At 35.0% G+C, this 23,027-nt stretch overlaps 1 protein-coding gene and 1 non-coding gene across 2 annotated transcripts; both read right to left on the bottom strand.

The window, feature by feature from the left end:
• Positions 1-1,394: 1,394 nt before the first annotated feature.
• On the bottom strand, positions 1,395-15,385 carry LOC140145881 (pancreatic lipase-related protein 2-like). The gene is made up of 7 exons (XM_072167580.1): positions 15,132-15,385; positions 9,497-9,583; positions 7,215-7,456; positions 6,431-6,553; positions 5,201-5,435; positions 4,403-4,524; positions 1,395-3,717 (listed from the first exon to the last, which is right to left on the bottom strand). Exons 2-7 carry the CDS (start codon positions 9,558-9,560, stop codon positions 3,175-3,177), a joined length of 1,329 nt encoding a protein of 442 aa, XP_072023681.1. The 5' UTR covers positions 9,561-9,583; positions 15,132-15,385; the 3' UTR covers positions 1,395-3,174.
• A 7,274-nt stretch (positions 15,386-22,659) lies between these two features.
• Positions 22,660-22,731, bottom strand: Trnag-ucc (transfer RNA glycine (anticodon UCC)). Its single transcript has one exon. It is a non-coding gene; the product is annotated as a tRNA-Gly (tRNA).
• Positions 22,732-23,027: the final 296 nt, after the last annotated feature.

Below are 23,027 nucleotides of genomic sequence, written 5' to 3'. Positions count from 1 at the left end.
GCTTTTATTTGCACAATGGGGCGCTCAAAACACCAGGTTGGTGCTAGCGGCTACCCAAAGATGGCCGACCAAATCCTGACCATGACTTGGCTCGTTGGATTCGTCTATAGGCCTACTGCACGCATGCAGGGTGTCCCTGCAGAACTAACGTCAAAAGTTTTCATTTTGGGGTATTTTAATGCCAGAATCAAACATAATTATGAGCGAATACTCCCGCGAATACTCTATGCATTTGCAAAGTAAAGCATCTATTTCTTTGAACTAGCCGTTTTGTTTTTGAAATAGTGACCTGTCAATACAAAATGAGCGTAAAGTCGCAAGTTAGGAGTTTTGAGACGGCCTGGCTGCTGTGTCGGTGTTCTTTGTTTCACATGCACCTGTTCACGCCACTGGTATGTCTGTATGTCCTTTGTGAATGGGGCCACAATGGGCCATGATTCACGAAGGAAATGCCAATAGCTTGTACAGGTGCGCGTCAAACAAAGAACATCAACTCAGCAGCAATGTCTCGACTACCAACTTGCGACTTTACACTTATTTCGTGGTAGCTGGTCAAATATAAGGATTTTACGAAAATTGCTCATTTTCAGTCCGTCTGAAACCCAGCTAACACAATACGCTTTTAAAACATTTGGAGCAGATTATATTTTTTAGTTTTGAATTTGGTAAAAACATTTTAATAACATTAATCTTTTAGGTCTTTTGGGGGAAAATGTATATCTTCAATACGGAAGGTCAAATTTTCAAATGATTGACGGCTTTCCCTCCCAGCTACATACACTATCATCAGATTTGTTATAAAGCGTACTTCGAGCAGGGAAGTGCAAACCTGCTTCGAGGACTGTTAACTGTCAAAAATATAAATTTTTTAATAATTTGTCATAAAATTTGTATTAGGCCAAAAAAAAAGTTTGTTTCCTGTAGCGCGCATTTCGTTTTTGACGGAGAAAACTACTAATATTGGAGAAAACATCACACATTTTTTTAATACTTTTTTTAATCTGCAGGTTGAAAGGGGATCATAAATATTCTTGAATATGAAGAAATATGATTTTTGTGTGTGTCAGGGAGACCCACTGTAAATTTCCATTCCAATTTGCAGCAAAAAGGGTATTTTTTTTTCATTTGAAGACATGGATTATAAAAAAATAAAAAATAAAAAACCGCATTTCGCATTTGACTTTTTTGACCTGCTACAGGAAACAAACATTTTTTTTTTGGTCTTATGTTGCAATTTTTTTTAAATCAAAATAATTTGATATCAGAAGGATATTCGATCGTATTCAGAATACAAGTGTGCCTGATGTGCTCTCATGTCCCACAATAAATACTGTGTAAACGCTGCGATCCGATCCCATAAAGAATCGGTTATTATAAGGTGTTAGCTACAATTTAATAAATAAATCTACCAGACTTATTTGTTCTCACACATGAAAAAATTATGATTTTATTGATAAATAAGTGCATGGATGCTTACATTACATCCATGCATTAAAAATAATTAAATACAATGTACGGGTATGAATCAAACAGAATTGAATACATTATACTAAATACATTTGCAGCCTTACACGTTATTGCTATACAATCAAATGGATATTTACCTATAGTGGGTTTACATGCGCTATGCATGGACTGCTAACGTGTCAAATACTTGAATAACATTTTCTTTGGTAAAATTTAGAAAAAGTCTTGACGAAAGAGAAATAAACTTGCTGTACACAGCAAAAAAGAACGGTACTTTTTTTTCAGGTGTATACTTACTGGGGTAAGAAATTGTGCACGGGGCCGCATGTACAGGTACACCAGTGGGGCCTGTGCAGCAACAGCAATTGTTCATAAATTTCTTTCAGGGTGGCCAAACTTGTACGAGCCTTGTGCTCTTCTTTGGTCATCCCTCCATTAATTGCGTTTGTATCGATTTATATGATAAATTTATATGGTAAATAAAACTGAAACAGAAAACTGAAACTGATTGTCCTATGTAGGTAGTTTGTGTGCACCGGTGAGGTACCTTGGCGATGGTGTACCTGTGAAGCCGGCCACAATAAGAATCTTGTAGTATAGTTATATTTAACACTGGTTAACAACAAAAAAATCATTCCAAAAAGAGTGAAATTTTTCAAAATGAGTACATTTCACTCCAAAACGTTTGAATTCCACTCTAAAAGAGTAAAAAATTATCACTTTTAAGTAGACATATACGTGACCTTTCTTTTGGAGTGAAATTCACTCTTTGGAAGGGAAAATTTTACTCATGGAGTAATTCTCATTATTTTTGGATTGCATAAAATACTTACACTTTTTGTACACTCTCTTACTTTTATAACAATACCCTAGCAAACACAAAACGTTTTATAGAAAATGTTTAAATGCCGCGTTATATAAAGGATATATAAATGGTATAAAATGTTTTAACAACATTAAAAAACTTGTTGCAAAACATTCCAACAAAATGTTTTTTAATTGGTGACAAAATATTTTGAAAAAGTGTTTGCTAAATATATTTTACAATAACATTTTGAAACCGCTTATATAAAATGTGTTATGTTTTCTTGTATAAAACGTTTCATGAGCTTTATATAACCCGACATTTAAATGTTATCAAAACGTTTTGCCCAAAACCAAAACGAGCTTATAACACGTTTATATCGTTTTAAAAACATTTTATATGTACGTTGTACGTTACTGCCGACTTAAACAAAGATTGCATTTACACCACTCAACTTGAGTTCCCCTGAGATTTTACATTATTCTTTAAGACACTTGTAACCTAATGGCTATTTACAATCCACATTATATCTGTGAAAGAGTTTGGAAATATCTTCCACAGACGGAGTATAAATTACAAATGGAATTGAGCACATTAGTCAGCTCTATTTGAATTTTATGCCTATAACTCAAGAACTACATATCGGAGATATGTCAAACTGTGCTTTTTCTGAAAACACCTCGCTCGGAGAAAGATGTAACCAGAATATTCACAGAGGAGGCGGTGAGTTTCAAATAAAGTTAGTTAATAGGTTAGTTCAATTTGAATGTCATACTCCCCCGTGAAAGATATTTTTAAAATGTGGAATATGTTTTTAAAACTTCCACAGGAAAATCAACTTTAAATGACTCAGCCCAATAATTGCATAGAAATCGCGATTCACATGAAAAAGAGTTATATCCTTAATTTCTACGATGTCTCTGGTTATGAGATCTTCTCAGTGGCGATAACTTTACTACCAAGTTTGTCACAGTTCCTTTTCTCTTAAATTTCGTATTTTCATGATCATTCCTCAGGTACACTGCAAACTCATCTTCAGAAGTACCACTTTCTTCCTCCTCACGAATCGTCGTTTGTCCATTATTTTCTTCTTCCTCCTCCTCTTCTTCAGAACCAAGTAATCTTTTATTGACAACTCTGCTGACATGTTCCCCCACGTTTCGATCACAGTATGGACGCCTATGATGCACAACGACACACAGTTGACCATATGCATATTTTTGACTAGAGTGCGCCCCCATCGTTGGACATCCAAGAAGCGGGTCACAGAGACCAAGGATTTCACCTTTGTTTGTCACGCACGGAAAGGAGGTGAAGGGACATCTGTTTTTGATGCTTAAAGTAAAGTAGATTGGTGCCATCGCATGACTACAAGAGAGCTGGTCACGTGATGGACATGCTGGTTGATTGTGTCCGCCGTTGGGGTAGAAGTCGACGTGACCAATCTATAGTAGGAAAAAAATAAAAATGAATTCAAGGTTGGTGAGTTATGTTCATAGTCCACTGATGAAGAACCACAAGACATCGTCATTAAAACAGTACTGGGCTATTCCAGTTAAAATCCATACATCCCCTATGGAAGACATGACCTTAATATCCCACACAGTCTAACAGAGAGTGTAGAGTTAATGAACTCAGCCATGTGGTCAACCCCATTTGCAATTCACACTCCCTGTGTGGATGTTTAAGGCCATGTCTTCCATAGGTGTTTTATGGATTTCATTTGGAATGCCCATTGTCCTTGTTGCCGGCTGGTTCTAGTGAAGATCAATGTTCTACTGATATAGCCCTAAAGTACCAAACATTGCAGTTTTACGCGGTAGTAAATATTGCTATATTATAGATGCCGGCTATTCTGTCTTCTGAAGTACAAACATCCTATGTTAACAATGTTGTTTTACAGAAGGAATAAAATCCCATGATTATGAAGTGGGTCAACTAGATGGAATACCATGATATTTAACTGCATTTTGTGAAAAATTGGTATACTGATAGGTCAGCATCCGAAAGTCTGTGTGGTGCAGTCCCCGTACAATAATTTTCGAAGACCACCAGTTGCTTTATATATATAAAAGGTTAATTTAAAACTATATAACACAAAATATGTTAAAACTTAAAACCGAAACTTACGTTTTGGTGGATCCCAAGACCACGAATATCAGTGTGAATAACATCCACATAGAGGGCGTCTTTCTTGTCTAATCTGCACGATGGTTTGGTATCTTTATAAAGAGGACCAGCTGGATCTAAACCTGAGAAAAGATAACAGTATAATTCGCTAAATTAGCAACATCCGACATGATTAAAATAAAACATTGCAATACGTTTCTGGAAAGGGTTTTTAATATTTTGCGGGTTTGGCGGTGACGGAAGGCACTTACTGAAAATGGATGACAGGAATGTACGGCCATAGTGACCCACATTTACCAACTATTTCCCACTCAATGACCTCTTTTTTGTTTTGCTGTCGCCCAATCCCCTCTGTTAAAGTGTAGCCCGCAAAATAATTAAGGTACCAACCAGCTATGTTCACCCAGGGGGGGGGGCACTCAACACAAATGACCATATAGGTATGCTCCCCCGGAAAGACCCCACTTTTTTGATTTCGCAACTCCGAAAGACCCCCTATGTTTGACCAAAATAGAGCTCCGAAAGACCCTTGATTTTGATAATTTCACCTCTGAAAGGTTTTTTCAAGCGATTTTCAACCAAAAACCCAAGAAAGACCCTTGATTTGGACTGTTCGCAGCTCCAAAAGTCCACATTTTACTTGTTCGCATCTCCAAAAGACCCCCTTTTTTCGGGGGAGCATAGGCCTACCCACCAAAATATTTCGATGTGCCCCCCCGGATGTTCACCCCTGCACCAATGTGCACACTGACATCTTCAAAGTCAGGCAAATCTCAAAAGCAAGAAAAAAGTCTTTACCAGTGATTCTGCTAATTTTTCCATCAAGAAATTCTCCAGCATGTCCAGCAACATGCGCCCCCAAACTCATTCCAATCATATGGACACCTTCAGGTGACAGCGCCATCGTTTGGTTTAAACTCATAAGAAGCGATCCAAGTTCACGTCCCGCTATCTTTGCATTTTGAACCGATTTAACGTAGAGGGGGTTAGATGAGCCGCCAGTCCAGTCCACAAGAATGACGTTATAATCGCCCTGAAAAAAAACGGGGAAAATTATTATGATCCATCTGCATTACTGAGCATCCCAGGGGGCACTCACATAATAGAGAGATTGCGATTTCCAAACGTAGCATCGAACCAGAGATACTATAATAATGAGATAAGGCACTCTCTACAAATTGCCTATACCATGCTATACCGCAGCTGAAGACAGGCAATTCGCAAGCGTCGTCGCCGGCCAAGTCTTACTACGAACGTGTAATGAGAAGATACCATAGAGTCCTACATAGAGGTCTGGGGAAGAGACGGTCCGAATTGACCTACCTTGACCTATAATTAATTAGAGAATCACATTTTGTACCGCTCACAAAACAAAGAGCATAAGTCCGCCCACCGCTGTCAATCATTCTAATGAACAAATAAACAAGCTCTGGCAATGACGTAATCCTAATTATAAATGAGAAAATCACATTGTACATGTACTGTCTGCTGTACTAGATGTCTTCCAACAAGTGCCGGAGTGTCCCGGTCCTGATCGAACGTATGGGATCTATTCAAAATCCCGTCACAGGTGAGAGATTTTGAATAGATTCCAGTTCCACGTACGTTCGACACGTACGTTTGGAAATCGCAATTTCTATAATATTATTAGTACGCGTCATGTGCCTATCAGTAGACCCTCCCTGCCACCCAATGACACCTTTTTCATCAGCCTGTGCTTACACCCAATGAACCTTTTTTTTTTCATAAAAGCGGTTGACCAATGACGTAGTGGTGCTTCTCCCAACGCAACATAAAGCGTTGTACCTCATTGGGCAAAACACCAGTCGCTGTCACTTAGCGATGTAGAATACATTCAGCTTCATATGATTGTTTTTGATTGCAGACAAGTTCTGCCCCTCTTTTTAATCCTCTAATATTTAGTTTCTGAACAAAAGACAGGAAATGTTATGAGGTTTGACCGTCATCACAAGCTATCACAATGTTCTCAAATTAAAATGGTTGGATTTTGGAAAAGATCCTCAATACCTCATGTAGAAATGCGTCTTTCATATCCAGCATCCACATTTTCAGTCCCGTGATTATATCAATCTTGCTTGGATTATTGGCCGAATTCGCTTTCGAGGCTTTGGTCCAACCGTGTACAATAACCTATATGTAAAAGAGAAAAAAAAGTTGTATGATAATTTGACGACAACAAAATAGATAAATTAATAAGCTTACATATTACGTACTGTAAGTTTCCCGTAAATATATCAATCCTGTTTGGATTGGCCGAATTTGGTTTCGGGACTTGGCTCCAACTGATGTTGCATGCATACAGTATGACAAGATTAATGTTCTTCGATAACTTACGGTTAAATACCACTAATTAGAGCTGGACAGCGCTTGAAAATAAGAGAGGAACTTTCTTGCATGACATCTGCAAAATTAGGTGCTTAAATTCACTAGAAATACTAGCTCTATCATTGGCTATAGCCAAGAATGTGTAACTTTCAGGTAAAAGTGCAGAAATGACATGTTTATTTTATAATTTTGATGAAAAGTTCTCCCAATTCATCCGTCGCATTTGTTCACCCAGCCGGTGTGCTCCTACCTGATCCCAAAAAGGAGGGCGCGCTGTAAAATTGTGGCGTTTACTTCAGTGGTTTAAAACAAAAAAGTCTCATGTCATCATAATGTTGAAATTTGGTCATTCACCAATATAAACAATATTCCTAATAGATGAGAGGGCAAATGTCCCTATAAACTGCACAAACTGTCCCACAATGTATTGTAAATTACAATGCCGATTTGGTAAATTTATAATTACCTTAGTGGGTCTACTTGAATTCAAATGCCTCTCTTTCAGCATACCAATAGACATATCTTTGATAATCATGAGTGGCAATATAGAGTTCTCCGGAGTATAGAGGAGGAACTTGGTATCCACGACAACGGGATGATCGGGAGGAAAACTGCCATCGACGACAGAACCACATGATTCTGATCCTTTATTAGAGAAGCATCCTAGATCGCCATAGCAGACTTCACCGGCATGAATTGTGCTGATGACTGTTGAAAATAACATGGAGATACAAACAATATTGATGATTATATGATTTTTTTTGTTAAAGATTTATAAAAATGTATTCTTTTTTAATCGTTTTTATGTGCTACACACTAACAAAACGTTTATCTGTGAGATACTGATGTAAGACAAAATAGATTCAAATGTAGCTGAAGTGAATTAGAGTATTTTTGTTTAAATTCTAAGAACATAAGATTCAAATAGATTATATTTTATTATGATCTTAATTTACATTTAGTCTTGGATTGGTGTCAATTTTAATCCATGTGAAGATTAAAATCGCAGAACATGACCTGTACAAAATAAAGCACTTTTTAGAGTTTTTAGTTGTTTTGTCATTCCGCGATTTATTTGACATCAAAATTAGGCCTACAGGAAGTGGAAAAGCAATAAATTAATAAAAAATAAATTAATTAATTAATTAATTAAATCGATAAATAAATAAATAAACAAAAATAAATAAATCGATAAATAAATAAATAAATAAAAATAAATAAATAGATAAATAAATAAATAAACAAAAATAAATAAATAGATAAATAAATAAAACAAGTAAATACATAAAAATAAAGAAATGAACAAATGAAAATAATTAATTATTAAATTAAAAAATGTCAACAATATCAGAATTGGACATTGCCATGAACCCTCATTTTGAATCAGCATGCAAAATACATTGAAATGAGTTCAAACAAGCTTATAGTATTTGCACTCCTTACGTTGTGCCTTAATAATCAAATCTCGCCGTCAGCAACACTTTCATTAATTTCATTATTTGTGATAAACTCAAAAAATTGCAGGTTTATGCATCACTATGATTACCAAATTTCAGGTTGGATTTGTCTCTCATCGCGATGAACTAGAAAGTTAAACGACCTTTTGGTTTCATTACAATGTGCATAACGCAATTTCTTTATTGCTGTACATCTCATAATAAACAGGCCTCAAAAAGAAACTTATAATTTTTCACAAGGTCATATCTATATATCAAATTCTGTCCATAAAAGTGAACAAAATTACACACAGGATTACTTCAATACTCTACTCAACTGACATATTTTAACAGTCCTCTTCCACACTTTTCCATTTACTCACAGATTTCTTGTGTTGGGTGCCAAATATTGTGCTGTGAATGTGGTCCAGGAAGTTGTTCCATGTCAGTGCATTTTACTGTTGTACAACTGTTTTGGTTACTGAACAGTGTTTAGAGTAGAGTATTGAAGTAATCCTGTGTGCAATTTTTGTTCATTTTTATGGACCGGATTTTAAGATATGACCTTGTGAAAAATTGTAAGTTTCTTTTTGAGGCCAGTTTAATAAGGCTGCCCAAAAGTAAAAGAAGTCAAGAGACTACTTTCAATGGGAGACAGAAATTCGTGATGGGTTGAAAATGCCTTGAAAGGTATGTTGTCCAAGTTGTCCAACCTGGTTTTTCAACCGATAACACATTTGTCATGAGAAATCGTGTATCAACAAAATATTACTCAAAAGGGCATTGACGTTTATCAATGTTCCTAGTTATGTAAATGAGACAGTTGACGCTCCGTAGCTATTACATTGAGATTTCGGGGTTGCTCTTTTACTTGCTCTGAACCATTTCTCTATTTTATGTGCTCAAGGCCATTTCTACACTAGCTCTACACAGTTGAATTAGCATAAAAAGAGTGTATCTCACGACTATTTGGTGCGGACTTAATATCACATTGAATGCAATGCAGAAATGTCTCCTAGCGTTTGCTACTCATCAGGATACCAACTTTTTCACAAAAAGCTCCAAACATTTGCCCAAATCGAGTGCTTTTAATCCAATTTCGCGCATTGGTCTCCACTAAAAACCAACCCATCGATATACAAACATTGGTGAACATGTTTAGGCCTACCCCAAAACCGTGGCATATCTCCGTGCACATTCAACCAGAACCCCCACACAGCACATATCACCCAAGAAAAAAGATAGTAGGTCTATATCTATTTCGTAATGTAGTTGCAGTTACTGCGTTTCACGGGGCAGATGGGAAACTTACCTGTGACTACGACGTGAAAAAATAGAATCACTTTGTTGGTATGATTGAGACAGGACCACATCATGAGGAATCGTATGTAACCTGAATCTGTGATAAAGAAAACGAAGAGAAATCAGATATATTAACCTATATCAAGAAAATCATGCGTTGATAAAGAGAAGAAAGGTAACATTTTTTTGGCAGTATGTTTCGACTATATTAACATAAATACGTATTTACAGATTCGGAATCCTCCCATCCCAGATGTATAATTTTGCTATTCAATTAATACTTAAATTTGAAGATATTCATCTAAAGAATTCCATCCCTTTCTGTATTAGTAGTAGTCAATGGCATTAGGATTTGATCACGCTTGCTGGTCTTGGTATGTCGTGCCCATGGGTCACGTGCGTATTCATAAATACGTATTTATAATATACTCGAAGGTAGCTGTTTGGAGGAAGAAAATGGCAATTCAGATTTATCATTTGAATCTATTTTATGGTCACTATACAGGAAGTTTGATTTGACTTAAAGGTCAACAACATCAATTAAACTAAATTTTTGACAGCTGGGTTGACCTAATGAAAACAATAAGAAAGAACGAAAGAAAAAGGAACGGCAAAAAAAAAAAAAAGAAAAAAGAAAGAAAGAAAAAAGAAAGAAAGAAAGAAAAAAAAAAAAAAGAAAGAAAGAAAGAAAGAAAAAAAAGAAAGAAAAAAAGAAAGAAAAAAAGAAAGAAAGAGACTTTTGTCTCATTTTACAATACGTTCACAATGAATAATGTAGGAAACTTATATATTGTTGTTAATAATATCGTTAATTTATTGCTATAATTATCATTTTAATAGTATTACATCGCGTCTTAGTCACATATTTAACACATAATTTGCTATTAACAAACGACACATGAATGATACGCGACGGCCTGCAATTTTAAAAGATCAAAAGGGTTCTCACATTAACGAAATCAACATGATTAATCAACATGATCGAAGTGTTGATATAGGTATTGGCTTTGCTGACGGCGAGATTTTTCAGGCACCACCCATTCAGTGATCCCAGCGAACCAGTGTGCATCCAGATGTGCCTAAAAGTGAGGGATACCGGTACATCATTAAATTGTCTTAAGGCATTTTTGAAAAAAAAAAGTTTTTTGTAAAAACAAGGAAAACAGAAGTTAAAGCCAAATGAGCTTTTTTTCTGATGCCAAATATCCATTTTAATAGAGAAAAAAAAGTGGATGGGGAGGTGGGGCTATCGATCAGGTCAGCCATTTTAAGTACCTCGTTAGCCAAGTGACCCGAATTAAAGAAGAAATCTTGTTATAATGTTATCGCATTATTATATTCGAATATTTTTGTGGAGGGTGTTTAGGCCTACCTTTTGTCACTTTCGTCAAAAAACAGAAACAAAAAACAAAACAAAACAAAGAAAAACACTCATTTGTAGGTATATAATTGTAGACGGAATTGTTAGGTATATCTCCTCATGTCCATTAAGCAGGACACGTTATTGGTTCATATAGGCCTATTTATGTATTTTCCGACTCAGAAGGAGATGGGACAAGCTTATAAGTTATATCAGTTATTGGCCGTAGGCCTATCAAAATATCCTTCGTCTCAGACGGAGATGAGACAAGCTTAATTATCAGTTTCACCGCAAATATCCGTAAACAAAGTTCTATAAAAAGCTGGACCTCATGCCAAAGTTTCACTTGCTTACAAAAGCTCGACCTTTAATAGACCTACGAAAGGCAAATATTTTCAAAAGGGTTTTTAAAATACACTTCTCCTTCGAATAAATCATAGGCAGTAACTATCAACCATGACTACCTGTTCCATGGCTAGGCCTATAAAGTCTTTTACGCCGAGGGTTCATACAATAATTATTAAGTTTTTAGCGGGTTCGCCGTCGTCGGACAAGTTTAGAACTGTCAGACAATTCTCCCGGGCAGTTCTAAATTTATCCGTATTGTTTCTTTGTCTTCTAAAGTACCCACAATTTTGGATAATTTGGGACCTGCAATTTATCATTTAATATAAAACTAATTTTAACCCCATTTGAAGCGAATACATTAATAATAAATAATCAATCAATAGCAGTCAGAATATTTAGGTCCTGTATAATTTTATATATTTTTGTCTACCCAGTGTCCTTCATTCGGAAAGACCCCAGTCAGCAACATGTACTATCTGTCAATTTAGCCATGGAAGTAATACATTAGCGAAGACTTCCGGTTAGCATTGTACATGATCTTGTCTCAAACCTCTTATACGCGGAGTGGCATATGATATCCCGGCATTCAATTTGAGAACATTTGAACACAATGCATTGATAGTAAATCGAATACGCAAAATTAAGTCTTCTAAGAGATTCTCGCGTTTAATTATGGGATTGAATAATCTTAATTTGACGTATAAGGTCTAGTATAATTATACATAGCTATACAGAACCATGCAGCTCGGACCACAAATATTATTATTAATGATTCAGGAGGATTTGTCCTTTTTCAGAAGAACACTTGATCGTTACATATAATTATAGGGCCTATTTAGTGACTAAACCAATCACTTCAGTGTGAAAATGAAACGGATTATTAAAAAAATTAAAATGAAACAGGTGAAAGAGTTAATATACGGCTTTCGGTTTAATAACTAGCATGTTATGTTAGCACATTTTGATGATTTTTACGATCCTGCGGATGAGCAAATTATCGAATGTGCCTTTAACATTTTAAGTAAAAGCTGGAAACCGCCCTATTTTATACCAGAACTAGGCAAATGTTTTGACATGGGTGCTGAATTCGTATACTTTGTCTTCTAAGAGATTCTCGCGTTTAATTATGGGATTGAATAATCTTAATTTGACGTATAAGGTCTAGTATAATTATACATAGCTATACAGAACCATGCAGCTCGGACCACAAATATTATTATTAATGATTCAGGAGGATTTGTCCTTTTTCAGAAGAACACTTGATCGTTACATAATTATAGGGCCTATTTAGTGACTAAACCAATCACTTCAGTGTGAAAATGAAACGGATTATTAAAAAAAAATTAAAATGAAACAGGTGAAAGAGTTAATATACGGCTTTCGGTTTAATAACTAGCATGTTATGTTAGCACATTTTGATGATTTTTACGATCCTGCGGATGAGCAAATTATCGAATGTGCCTTTAACATTTTAAGTAAAAGCTGGAAACCGCCCTATTTTATACCAGAACTAGGCATATGTTTTGACATGGGTGCTGAATTCGTATACTTTGTCTGCCAAGTTGTATCTGAACACCACCAGAACCCTCGAAAAGGATCCCGGAAATGCCCATTAGCTAACAACTAAACATGCTTAAAATATCAAATTCTTAATTTGGTCCATTGTGGGACGGTTTTGACAAAATGTTGGTACATCCAGTGTTTTTTTGTTTTTGTTTTTTTTAATTGTAGAAAAAAAATTATACTAAATTTGAAAAATATTTAAATCTCAGACATTAATTAAGTAATTAATGATATTTTGAACGATAAATGGATAATTAATAATTAAGACAATGTTTCCGATAGGTCAGCGTTCAACCGACAACCGTACCAAACAGTCCCAAATTGCATTTTCGATATTGCCCATCACCGAGTGGTTGCTGGAGTAGTTGCCATTTAAAAAAAAAATACTAGTATTATAAATTGATTACAGTTATCAGCCCATCAATATGCTCGGTTGTCAATTGCTAAAAGTTAATTAATGAGTTGTCTAATTGCATTTATAATTGACAATTAGTTATATAACATATTCCGGCTATGGATGGTTAAATGTACTATCAGAGGAAGTCACATTCCGTTCAATGAAAATACATGAACCATGAACATTTACCATATGATGTTTGTTTTTGTCTTGTTTAAAACTAAAAAATGCCAGTTATTTCAACTAGCGTAAATATATGCAATGTATCTTGATTATTGGTACAGACAATAAAATATAAATAAATAGGGCCTAATAAATTAAATCGATGTATAGTATCTACAATAATTGTGACATGATCTGGTCCATGGGGCCAAAGGCGGCAAATTGGAAATGGAGATAAAGGCAAAAATATAGAGTAAAAAAACATTAAAACACATAAGAAAATAGACATCACAAAATGTCAGAACTTTAGAACCAAGTATGCTAGACCTTTGGTGTTTTAGCCTAATGTTTGTGTAAGCTCAATTTTCAAAAATGCCTCCTTTGGCCTCCGGATGGAACCGGTCGTGTCACAATTTGCTTCCAACAAAATCAGTGTAATTTGCCCACACGTCAATGAAAACAAACAAAATATCTTATTTTAAATGTAGGCCAATCATTTATATTAGCAGTCAAGCCTAATTTACATATTAATAGCATGAACACATAATTAGCTAAGTTTCAAATTTAATTACATTTAGTAAGTGCAAAATAAATCGCACCCCGATATCATGTACGGTTTTTAACATGTCTATGCGTATACCAATTAGCTGAACTTCGACATTTTGTCATCTTTCAATAGGCCTAATTGTCTGTAGATAATTTGTTACATACCGGTGCTGCGTGAAAAACCACATACTTTCAAAATGCGACATTTTGTACATGGAAAACTACACACTTTTCGAAAAGCATGTGATTTCGCATAATATGCAAGAGTACATACACGTGCACCCCCACACTGAATGTATAAATGACGAGGCGCAGTGATTTGTATACACCCTTGCATTTGCAACACAAATTGCGCGGTGTTTGCAAAATATCATACTTTGTAAATATGTATACCCAGCAAACACAAAACGTTTTTGACATCATTCGCAAAAGGTTATAAAAGGTTGTCAGAAAACGTTTAAATGTCGGGTTATATAAAGGGTACATTAATGGTATAAAACGTTTTCATAACATTAAATAACATTTGTTGGTAATTTACTGCACAGCAAACACAAATGTTTTACAGAAAACATTTAAATGTCGGGTTATATAAAGGGTATATAAACGTTTTAATAACATTCCAAAAACATTTTTGAAAACTTGGTACAAATCATTCTAAACAGAATGTTATTTTGGGGTTGAAAAAATATTTTGCAAAAAATGTTTGCCTAAAATACTTACAATAACGTTTTTAAAATGTTTTCACGACCTTTATATAACCCGACATTTAAATGTTTTTAAAACGTTTTGTAAAAAACATTTTAAGAACATTTCTGTGTTTGCTGGGTGCAAATATTTTAACATAATGTTATTTAAGTGTTGACAAAATATTTGGCCAAAAATGTTTGCAAAAATAGTTTACAATGACATTTCGAAAACATTTAAAAATATTGTTGTAGTGTGTTTTCATACAAAACGTTTTGAAACGATTTCATGACCTTTATATAACCCGACATTTTAATGTTATTAAAACGTTTTTACCTAAACCAAAACCCAAAATATAACTTATTTAAAACGTTTTAAAAACGTTTTTGTGTTTGCTGGGTAATTGCATGCTACACCTATATAGATGCTTTCAAACCATACTCGTGTATATAGTCGTGTACTCTGTATTGAATTATAGAACTCACTCCTTTCAAATGTTTATAAAATAAAAACAATTAAAAAATCTACACTCGCTGGTAGCTATCACGCAAACCACCCATCCCCATACATTACACAATTACTTACCTTATAAAGAGTGACAGAAGTTTAAGCACTCTAATAATTATAATGTACTGTTCGACGAATAATGATACGTGTGCATCAATATAATTCCTCCCGAAAAATTATCAAAAACTGGAAGAAATTACGAAGTATGAAGACCGATGTGTCAAATCCAAGCATGAACAATTAAATGTGCTTCTTTGATAATTAGGACGCAGTTATATAGCGAATGTAGGATTTTAAATTGTTTTGGATAGGTCCACTCACTCCTTCATCCTCAATGTCCATCACTTCCGGTAACAACTTCTTTTGTTTTGAACATAGGCTTTGTTTTCCGAGAAGTGGAATGCAAACGATACCGCCCATCTCATGATGCAACTTCTTGAAAACCGGAAGCTATGTATGTACTTGTACTTCAAGATTTTACGATTGATAAACAATCACAGAATGATAAAAGAATTTACATTGCGGGTAAAAAAGAGGAACAAAGCTCGGAAAAAAATGGCCACAGATTAAGGGATCTAAAATGAGCGTTTATTGCGTTTCGACAGTATTTTGTGTGGGACATGAGAGCACCTCGGACCTATCGAATTGCATTCTGAATACGAAGCATGTCTTTCTGATATCAAATAATTTACATTTTTGAAAATCACAATATAATACAAATTTTATGACAAATTATAAACATTTGATATTTTTCAAATTTGTGATATATAACAGTCCTCGAAGTCAATTATATAAATCTAATGATATATTCTTAAAGTGTATGTAGCAGGGAGGAAAAGCCGACGGTCAATTGAAAATTTTGACCTTTCATATTGAAGATATGGATTTTATTCCCAAAAAGACCTAATTTTTGTTGGTGTTTTGGGAAAAAAATCCATATCTTCAATACGAAAGGTCAAAATTTTCAATTGATCATCGGCTTTTCATCCCACCTACATACACTTTAAGTATAAATTATCAGATTTATAAAGTTTACTTCAAATACTGTTAAATATCAAAAATATCAATTTTTAATGATTTGCCATAAAATGTGTATTAAATTGCAAATTTCAAAAAATCAAAATTATTTGATATCAGAATGACATTCTTCGTATTCAGAATGCAATTCGATATGTCTGATGTGCTCTAATGTCCCAAAATAAATACTGTCCAAACGTTCATACCCCAGCCCTTAAGTATGTTGGAAGTTAATCAGAGATGTAACTACCAAAACATCTATTTGATGCAGAAGTTATAATAAAGTATTGGGCGGTCAGAATTGATGAAGATCTGATTGTGTTTAAAAAAGACAAGTTGTATTGTGAAGTACATATGCCGTAGCGTTTAATAAAATTACACTGATTTCAAAATATACCTATGATTACAGGATCTAGGACCATCAGCACATTATCATGGTCGGGTTTAGCACGATTCAATTTTGCATAGTTTAATCAGGACTCATAAAGCTCGACATTGTGGCAATTGATTGTTCATCATTCATGTTCATACGAGTAATTACACAGCGATTATGCACTAAATAAGATGATTCTATATCGATGAACCCCGTTCGCAAATTACCCAACATTTGGTGATTGTATTTTAACCATTAATATCAAATAGATGCAAGTAATATATCATTTTTACATAATCTCAAGATAAAATAAGATTTCATTTTCAAAGGTAATACTGGTAGTGGCGGGTTTGAAATAAGATATCGATAACATTCTGAGAATGATGATTATTCCCATCAATATAGTTCATTCCACATTTGTTACTATAACTTTTCGATTAATTCATTCCACTGAATTGGAATACTGGTCCTATTTTGCGCATTAATGAAACAGGATTTTTTTCTATTACTCAATATTATATTAGGATTAACTTCATTGAGCTTTTGGTCCGGGATTTTGGAGGAACAAAATGGCAATCCTGCCTGGTTTATCATTTGGAAATTATTTTATGGTCATTCATGTACACAGGAAGTTTGATTTGACATGACCAGATAATGCCTGCTATATAAATAAATCAAAAACAATTATCCATTGCGGAAATTATTAATGGACGTCAACATCAGTTCAACAAATGTTTTGACAGCTGATTTGACCAACAGGAAGATCTTAAGAAAGAGCTTAAGAAAGAACTTAAGGGGGCACACAGGATCACTCAAAGTCGGAAATTTTAGACATTGTTTTGTATTGTATTTTTAAAAGTGATGATGATAAGTACATAAGAGTATACATTTTCAGAAACGAAATGACACAAGGAATCCAACTAGCATGGCAGACTTCTGCAAAAATGAGCAGTTTTTGAGAAAAGCGTCAACATTGATTTTCCAAGCCAATTTGTTTCGGTCCGTCATAACAACTTACCCTTACTAAAATTGATGAAAATTGCATGTTTCTATTCTAAAGACACAAATCTAGAAAGTGTTTTCTTAAATTTTGTGTGCCACCTTAAGAAAGAACTTAAGAAAGAACTGTCAACTGACTGAAGATCGCGGATTTTAATAAATTGCGTTTTCACGATAATAAAGTTGACTAAGTTCATCTGTTGAATGTAAGGGGTCAGTTCCATTTCGGGGTTAACTCGGGCTATCATTTCAACTATAAATTGTGAAGAATATTCAATCATTTTATTTTGTGCCTGAAAAGTGTCACTATTATATGATCTTATTTAATTGCTGTTCATGTTGATGTAAACAATGGTAAAGGAATCGTCATTATTGATCATAATGGCAAATTGGAAATAAGGACGATGTAAAATACGCCCCGACCTTCATCAGATATCCCGTCCGCACACGTCAGGTCAAAATCATTTAACCAGGTGAGTAAATGGTCAAAGGAAACTGACTGCTCAAACCTGTTTCTTTTTGTTCATTTAGATGATTATTTGATTATGTAACATCCTTTGCGTATTTCGGGCCCGCGATTTCGGATGTAGTTCTTGAGCTTTTAAGCGTGTTTTAAAACTTTCTTCCACAAAAGCATGATACGATATGCCTATATAAAATAATATACCACAATAATTTCACCAATATACCGTAAAAAAGCATATGTGCTTACTATCGAGCGTCTTTAAAACATGCAAACATAAAGTGCCATATCTACAAAAGTGTAATGGGTTTTGAGCAAATAATCGATACACAAGTAAACCTGCAAATTTGTGTCTCAACCTCATCAGCTCAGTTGGTAAAGCGCGGACTTTGGTACAATTTCATGTTTTCAAAAGCGATTATGCTAACTATCGAGTTTTTACGGTATTCGTTTCCCGTGGTGGGTAGTGAGTGGGTGGATGGGTGACTGGTAATTGCCTACCGGCGCGGCGTTGGAAAGTAGGCCTTATATAGACCATTAAAAAAAAAGGGGGGAATGTAAAATAATTTTGATGTCTGGAGTTCTAACTTTTCCAAAAGTATTTATGAACACTCCCTTACGCCCAGAAGTCCTGGGTTACAGTCATGCTGATATCCGGCACAAAAAACTGAAGCCTCTATGGCAGTTAAGATTGATTTAAGAATTTCTTTTCGCTTGACCCAAATGCTAATAGTAAAATTATTCCCATGATTTGTTGGGAGTGGCCGTCTTTTCCTTGAGCTATTAAAATCATGTTTATCCCAAGGGTTTATCACTAACACTGTGACAACAACTATCATGTAACGGGTGATAGTTAAAGCCCCTTTTCTGAAGACGAATATACATGACCCCTTTTATTTCAAGTCCTACACAATCGACCCACCTTTTTAAGGTTAGGCTAGCCAATGACCCCACTTTTTTTAATAGAAACTTTCGAATTCTCGCGTTCGGCAAATTTCTATTGCAAATGTGGCAACAAAATTGGAAAAAATTGAATTATGTTCCTTTTTGTCAAAATATCCTACCCGATGACCTATGGTTTTAAATTTTATTCCCAATGACCTTTTTTTAATTTTGTACAAATTAAATAATTAAGTTTGAGCCGAACTTATTCATTCCTCAAATTCACCAACGTTATTATGCCCATCAAATTGTATTTGACTTGCAATCTGAATGTAAATGAATATAAGGCGACGAAAAAAGAAAACCCTGTTCTACGGGCCCGACCGACCCTGATTTTGAACAAATTGGGAAAAAAATTCCTGTATAAATGAATGCCGACCCAAATTTCGGAAATTTCAGGAATTTGTATTTTCTCAAATTGCAAATTATTTACAGATTTTGGTTAAAAAAAAAAAAAAAAAAAAAACAGGCCGACCGACCGACCCTACTTGAAAGGTCCGTCCGCCCGTAGAACAGGGTTTCTTTTTTTCGTAGCCTAATAGGCATAAATAATAAATGGGTGGACTAACCATGTCTACAAAAGACTTGTAGACTATTTTGGTGTTAAACCAGTCACATCTAAAAAACCAGCATGCACTGATAGCCAGAATGGAGGCAAGTGACTCTATAAGTGGAGTAAACTAGCAATGACTCTCCAAAGGAGTCACCTGATTATCACAGGAGAGTCAGTTGACTCTACCTACCTGTGGGGTCAATTGACTCTACATTCAGAGTCGTCGACGGAGTTAAGAAATGTATGACTCTTCAAGGGAGTCAGACTCTGTAATTGCTCGGCTCCCAAATTTTCTACATCGTGTCGTCTGACAATCGCCAATGGCGTGAAACTCAGAGTAAAGTCTCCTATTCCGGTAGGTCTATACCCTTCCACGTCTATACTTTGAATTTTTATCTTGATTTTCATCTAGGCCTATGTGTATCATTATTTTGTCTTTTTTCGGACAGTCGGAGTGACCCTGTAATGAGGTCAGGATGACTCTATTAATGGAGTCTGGGTTACTCTAGGAGCAGAGTCCAGCCACTTCGCGACTCTATGTCTAAAATGACTCTATATTGGGAGTCAAATGACTCCTGTGTAGAGTCATCAACAGTGACTCTTCAGCGGAGTCAAGAAATGTATGACTCTTCAAGGGAGTCAAATGACTCCCAATATGGAGTCATTTTAGACATAGAGTCGCAGAGTGCTGGACTCTACTTTTAGAGTCACCTAGACTCCAGTTTGGCTTTCAGTGTGCCTCAAGACAACAAAGAAAAATCAGACGCCTGAAAAGGGAAGCTAAACACCAATACAAAATAGCCCTCAAAGACGGGGACAAGACAAAAGCTACAAATCTCAAGAAGGACTTTCTCAATCAGGTTACACAACAAGGTCAGAAAGTTGGAGCTAAAACTTCAAGAGAAGAAATCAACAAGCAAAGCACAACAACAATTCCGACAAACCCCTTACCAATATGCAAAACGATTGCTTAATGTCAAGCAACACAGAACTCCATCCTTCAGTAAAATAGCTGGTAAGAATATACTTTAAAGATGTCAACAACGACAAAAGGCGAGAATACAAATACCATCCTTTTATTACCACCTGATAATAGGCAATTTATTACCACCTGATAATATTAATCCAATGAGCGACCGAATTGTCCGCTACGGACGACTAATTCAACCGATAATGATGCTATTGACATGTACGAGCGGAGCTCCACTGACCGAGTTTGGGGTTATTTTTCACTGAAAGGCAGATGTTTGCTGTCATTTACTCATCAAGGCGGACCACCGTTATTATAAGGACTATACCAATTATTTAAAGATTGACATGTAGAGAATAAGCCATACTTGATTGACAGAAAGTACTAAATTTGTACCTGTGACGGTTTTATGACACCAATCTTCCAAATATGACCAAGCCAGGGCTGCCCGGTGAAGAAAAATGTGCATTGGAATAACACGGCGAGTTTAGATAGATGGTAGGATTTCTTTTTAATAAAAATGTATGTTCCCCCGTTATTAAAGCTTGTACGGGGTTGAAGATTCAGATATTTGGAAAAGAATAAGTAATTGAAACATAGAGCAAGTACTAAAATAATAGCTTTTATACTTTTTGATATATGATGCTAACTAGTTCATCCCATATAGCTACAACACAGCGCTACCAGTAGGGTTCAATTGCCTATTGTTAGTGCCCCTGTGTTGTGTGCATACATGTAGTTAACAATAACGGCATGATGCACTATTTTTATTTTTTCAAATATCTCAAAAATACAAGAATCTAAGCTAGTTGAACAGACAGTAGAAGCAAATCGCGTTCTCAAATCCACTAAATATATGTTTATGTTCATCAAATTATATCCGACCTTGATGATTGTATCAGAATATAAATATAATAGATAAAAACAACTAAAAACTAACTATAACTTGATAAATAACATGATGCAGTCATGTCTACAGTAGAATTCACCACGACCTTTGCAGGACTTAAACCCCATTAAAAGTTATTAAACCAAGATAACACTCATTGAAAACAGCTGAACTGATTAAATCAGATCTTCTCTGGTTGTGCCTGTTTTATATGTGCGGTATCGCAATGAGCTGGTATTATAGCTTCAGTTGGGTAACCGATTATAAAGGAAACGCAAGGAAACAATGGTATGTGGACCTTTGTTCACGAAATGAGACAATGGTCTGCTTTTTGTTAACCAGCATTCTTGAAAATGAGCAACATAATGATTGTTGACTTAACACGGTTTGGAAATAATTTCTTCATATTTTTGGTGTTATCTGTCGTTTACATATCCTTCCTAAAATACCAAAGTACGAATATTTCCAAACATCTAAATTAGCTACAAATTTAGGACATGTTACAAAACTATATTTTCTAGAATTTTAGAAGAATACTTTTAATATTGGCCGGTTATTTTTCACACAGCGACGTTAACTAGGCAATGTACTATTACCTATAACATACACTAAAACACCAAAGTACGAATATTTCCAAACATCTAAATTAGCTAAAAATTTAGGACATGTTACAAAACTATATTTTCTAGAATTTTCGAAGAATACTTTTAATATTGGCCGGTTATTTTTCACACAGCGACGTTAACTAGGCAAATCCCATACTTCTAACGTACGCTATTTACAGAGGTCACGCGTCAATGGTAAGAGCACTGTGTATTGTATATAGGAAAACGGACAGTAACTGCAGTATGGCTTGAAAATAATTTTTAACACTTTACGTATAATGCAAGTAGGCCCCCTATGTTTAAAATATAGAAGTTCTGCGTCGGCCGGGAATCGAATCCGAGACAATTCAGCATCGAAGTGGTTACGTAATTCTCTTGGTTACCGGATCACGCTACTTTGGTATGCCTTCGAGTGCCATATACTTTATGTGGTGATCATTTCGATCGTGGTTCATTACTCTAGCGCGTGATCCCGTTGACATAGTAACATTACGTAACTTCGATACTGAATTACTTGGAAGGCAACCACTACACCACCGACGCTTCTAACAGCTATTTAGCAATGTGAATTGATCATGCACATAACAATGTTCGAAACGCAAGAATTCATCATCCATGAAGTTCACAGGTTACATAATAACATATCCAGTCAATTTTTATTTTGATCCTAACAAGTATAGGCCTACATAATATTAAATGAAAGAAAAAAATAGATGTTACTTGAAATATCATAATAATAAAAAATAACTATGAAAGAAAATATGGTATCGATTAATACTGTACACCAAAACAATATGCGTCGGCCGGGAATCGAACCCGGGACAATTGCTTGGAAGGCAACTATGTTAACCACTACACCACCGACGCTTCTGACATAATGAGAGCACGAGTATGTTAAAGTAAGTTCCTTTCTTCAATGCACTGGATGTATAATGACCATTTTAAAAATTGTTTCCTACTATTATCTGAGAAAGTAAGTAAGTAAATAAATAAATAAATAAATAAATAAATAAATAAATAAATAAATAAATAAATAAATAAATAAATAAATAAATAAATAAATAAATAAATAAATAAATAAATAAATAAATAAATAAAAAACTTGCATGACTCTATTATGTAAATAAATAGACCCTATCAAACAAAAACAAAATCACCAAAAC

Source organism: Amphiura filiformis, chromosome 2 (assembly GCF_039555335.1).
Source record: "Amphiura filiformis chromosome 2, Afil_fr2py, whole genome shotgun sequence".
In the NCBI taxonomy this organism is placed as follows: Eukaryota; Metazoa; Echinodermata; class Ophiuroidea; order Amphilepidida; family Amphiuridae; genus Amphiura; species Amphiura filiformis.
Note: the sequence above shows the minus strand (reverse complement) of the source record. Positions and strands in the feature narration are given on the sequence as shown.

What these genes read in the sequence shown, in the direction of transcription:
- LOC140145881 (XM_072167580.1), bottom strand. Translation starts at nt 9,560, where the DNA reads ATGATGTGGTCCTGTCTCAATCATACCAACAAAGTGATTCTATTTTTT. An exon ending in AAGACGCATTTCTACATGAG is followed by an intron (nt 5,436 to 6,430) that starts GTATTGAGGATC and finishes GTTTTTTTTCAG; the next exon opens with GGCGATTATAACGTCATTCT. An exon ending in AAAAATTAGCAGAATCACTG is followed by an intron (nt 4,525 to 5,200) that starts GTAAAGACTTTT and finishes ATCTTTTCTCAG; the next exon opens with GTTTAGATCCAGCTGGTCCT.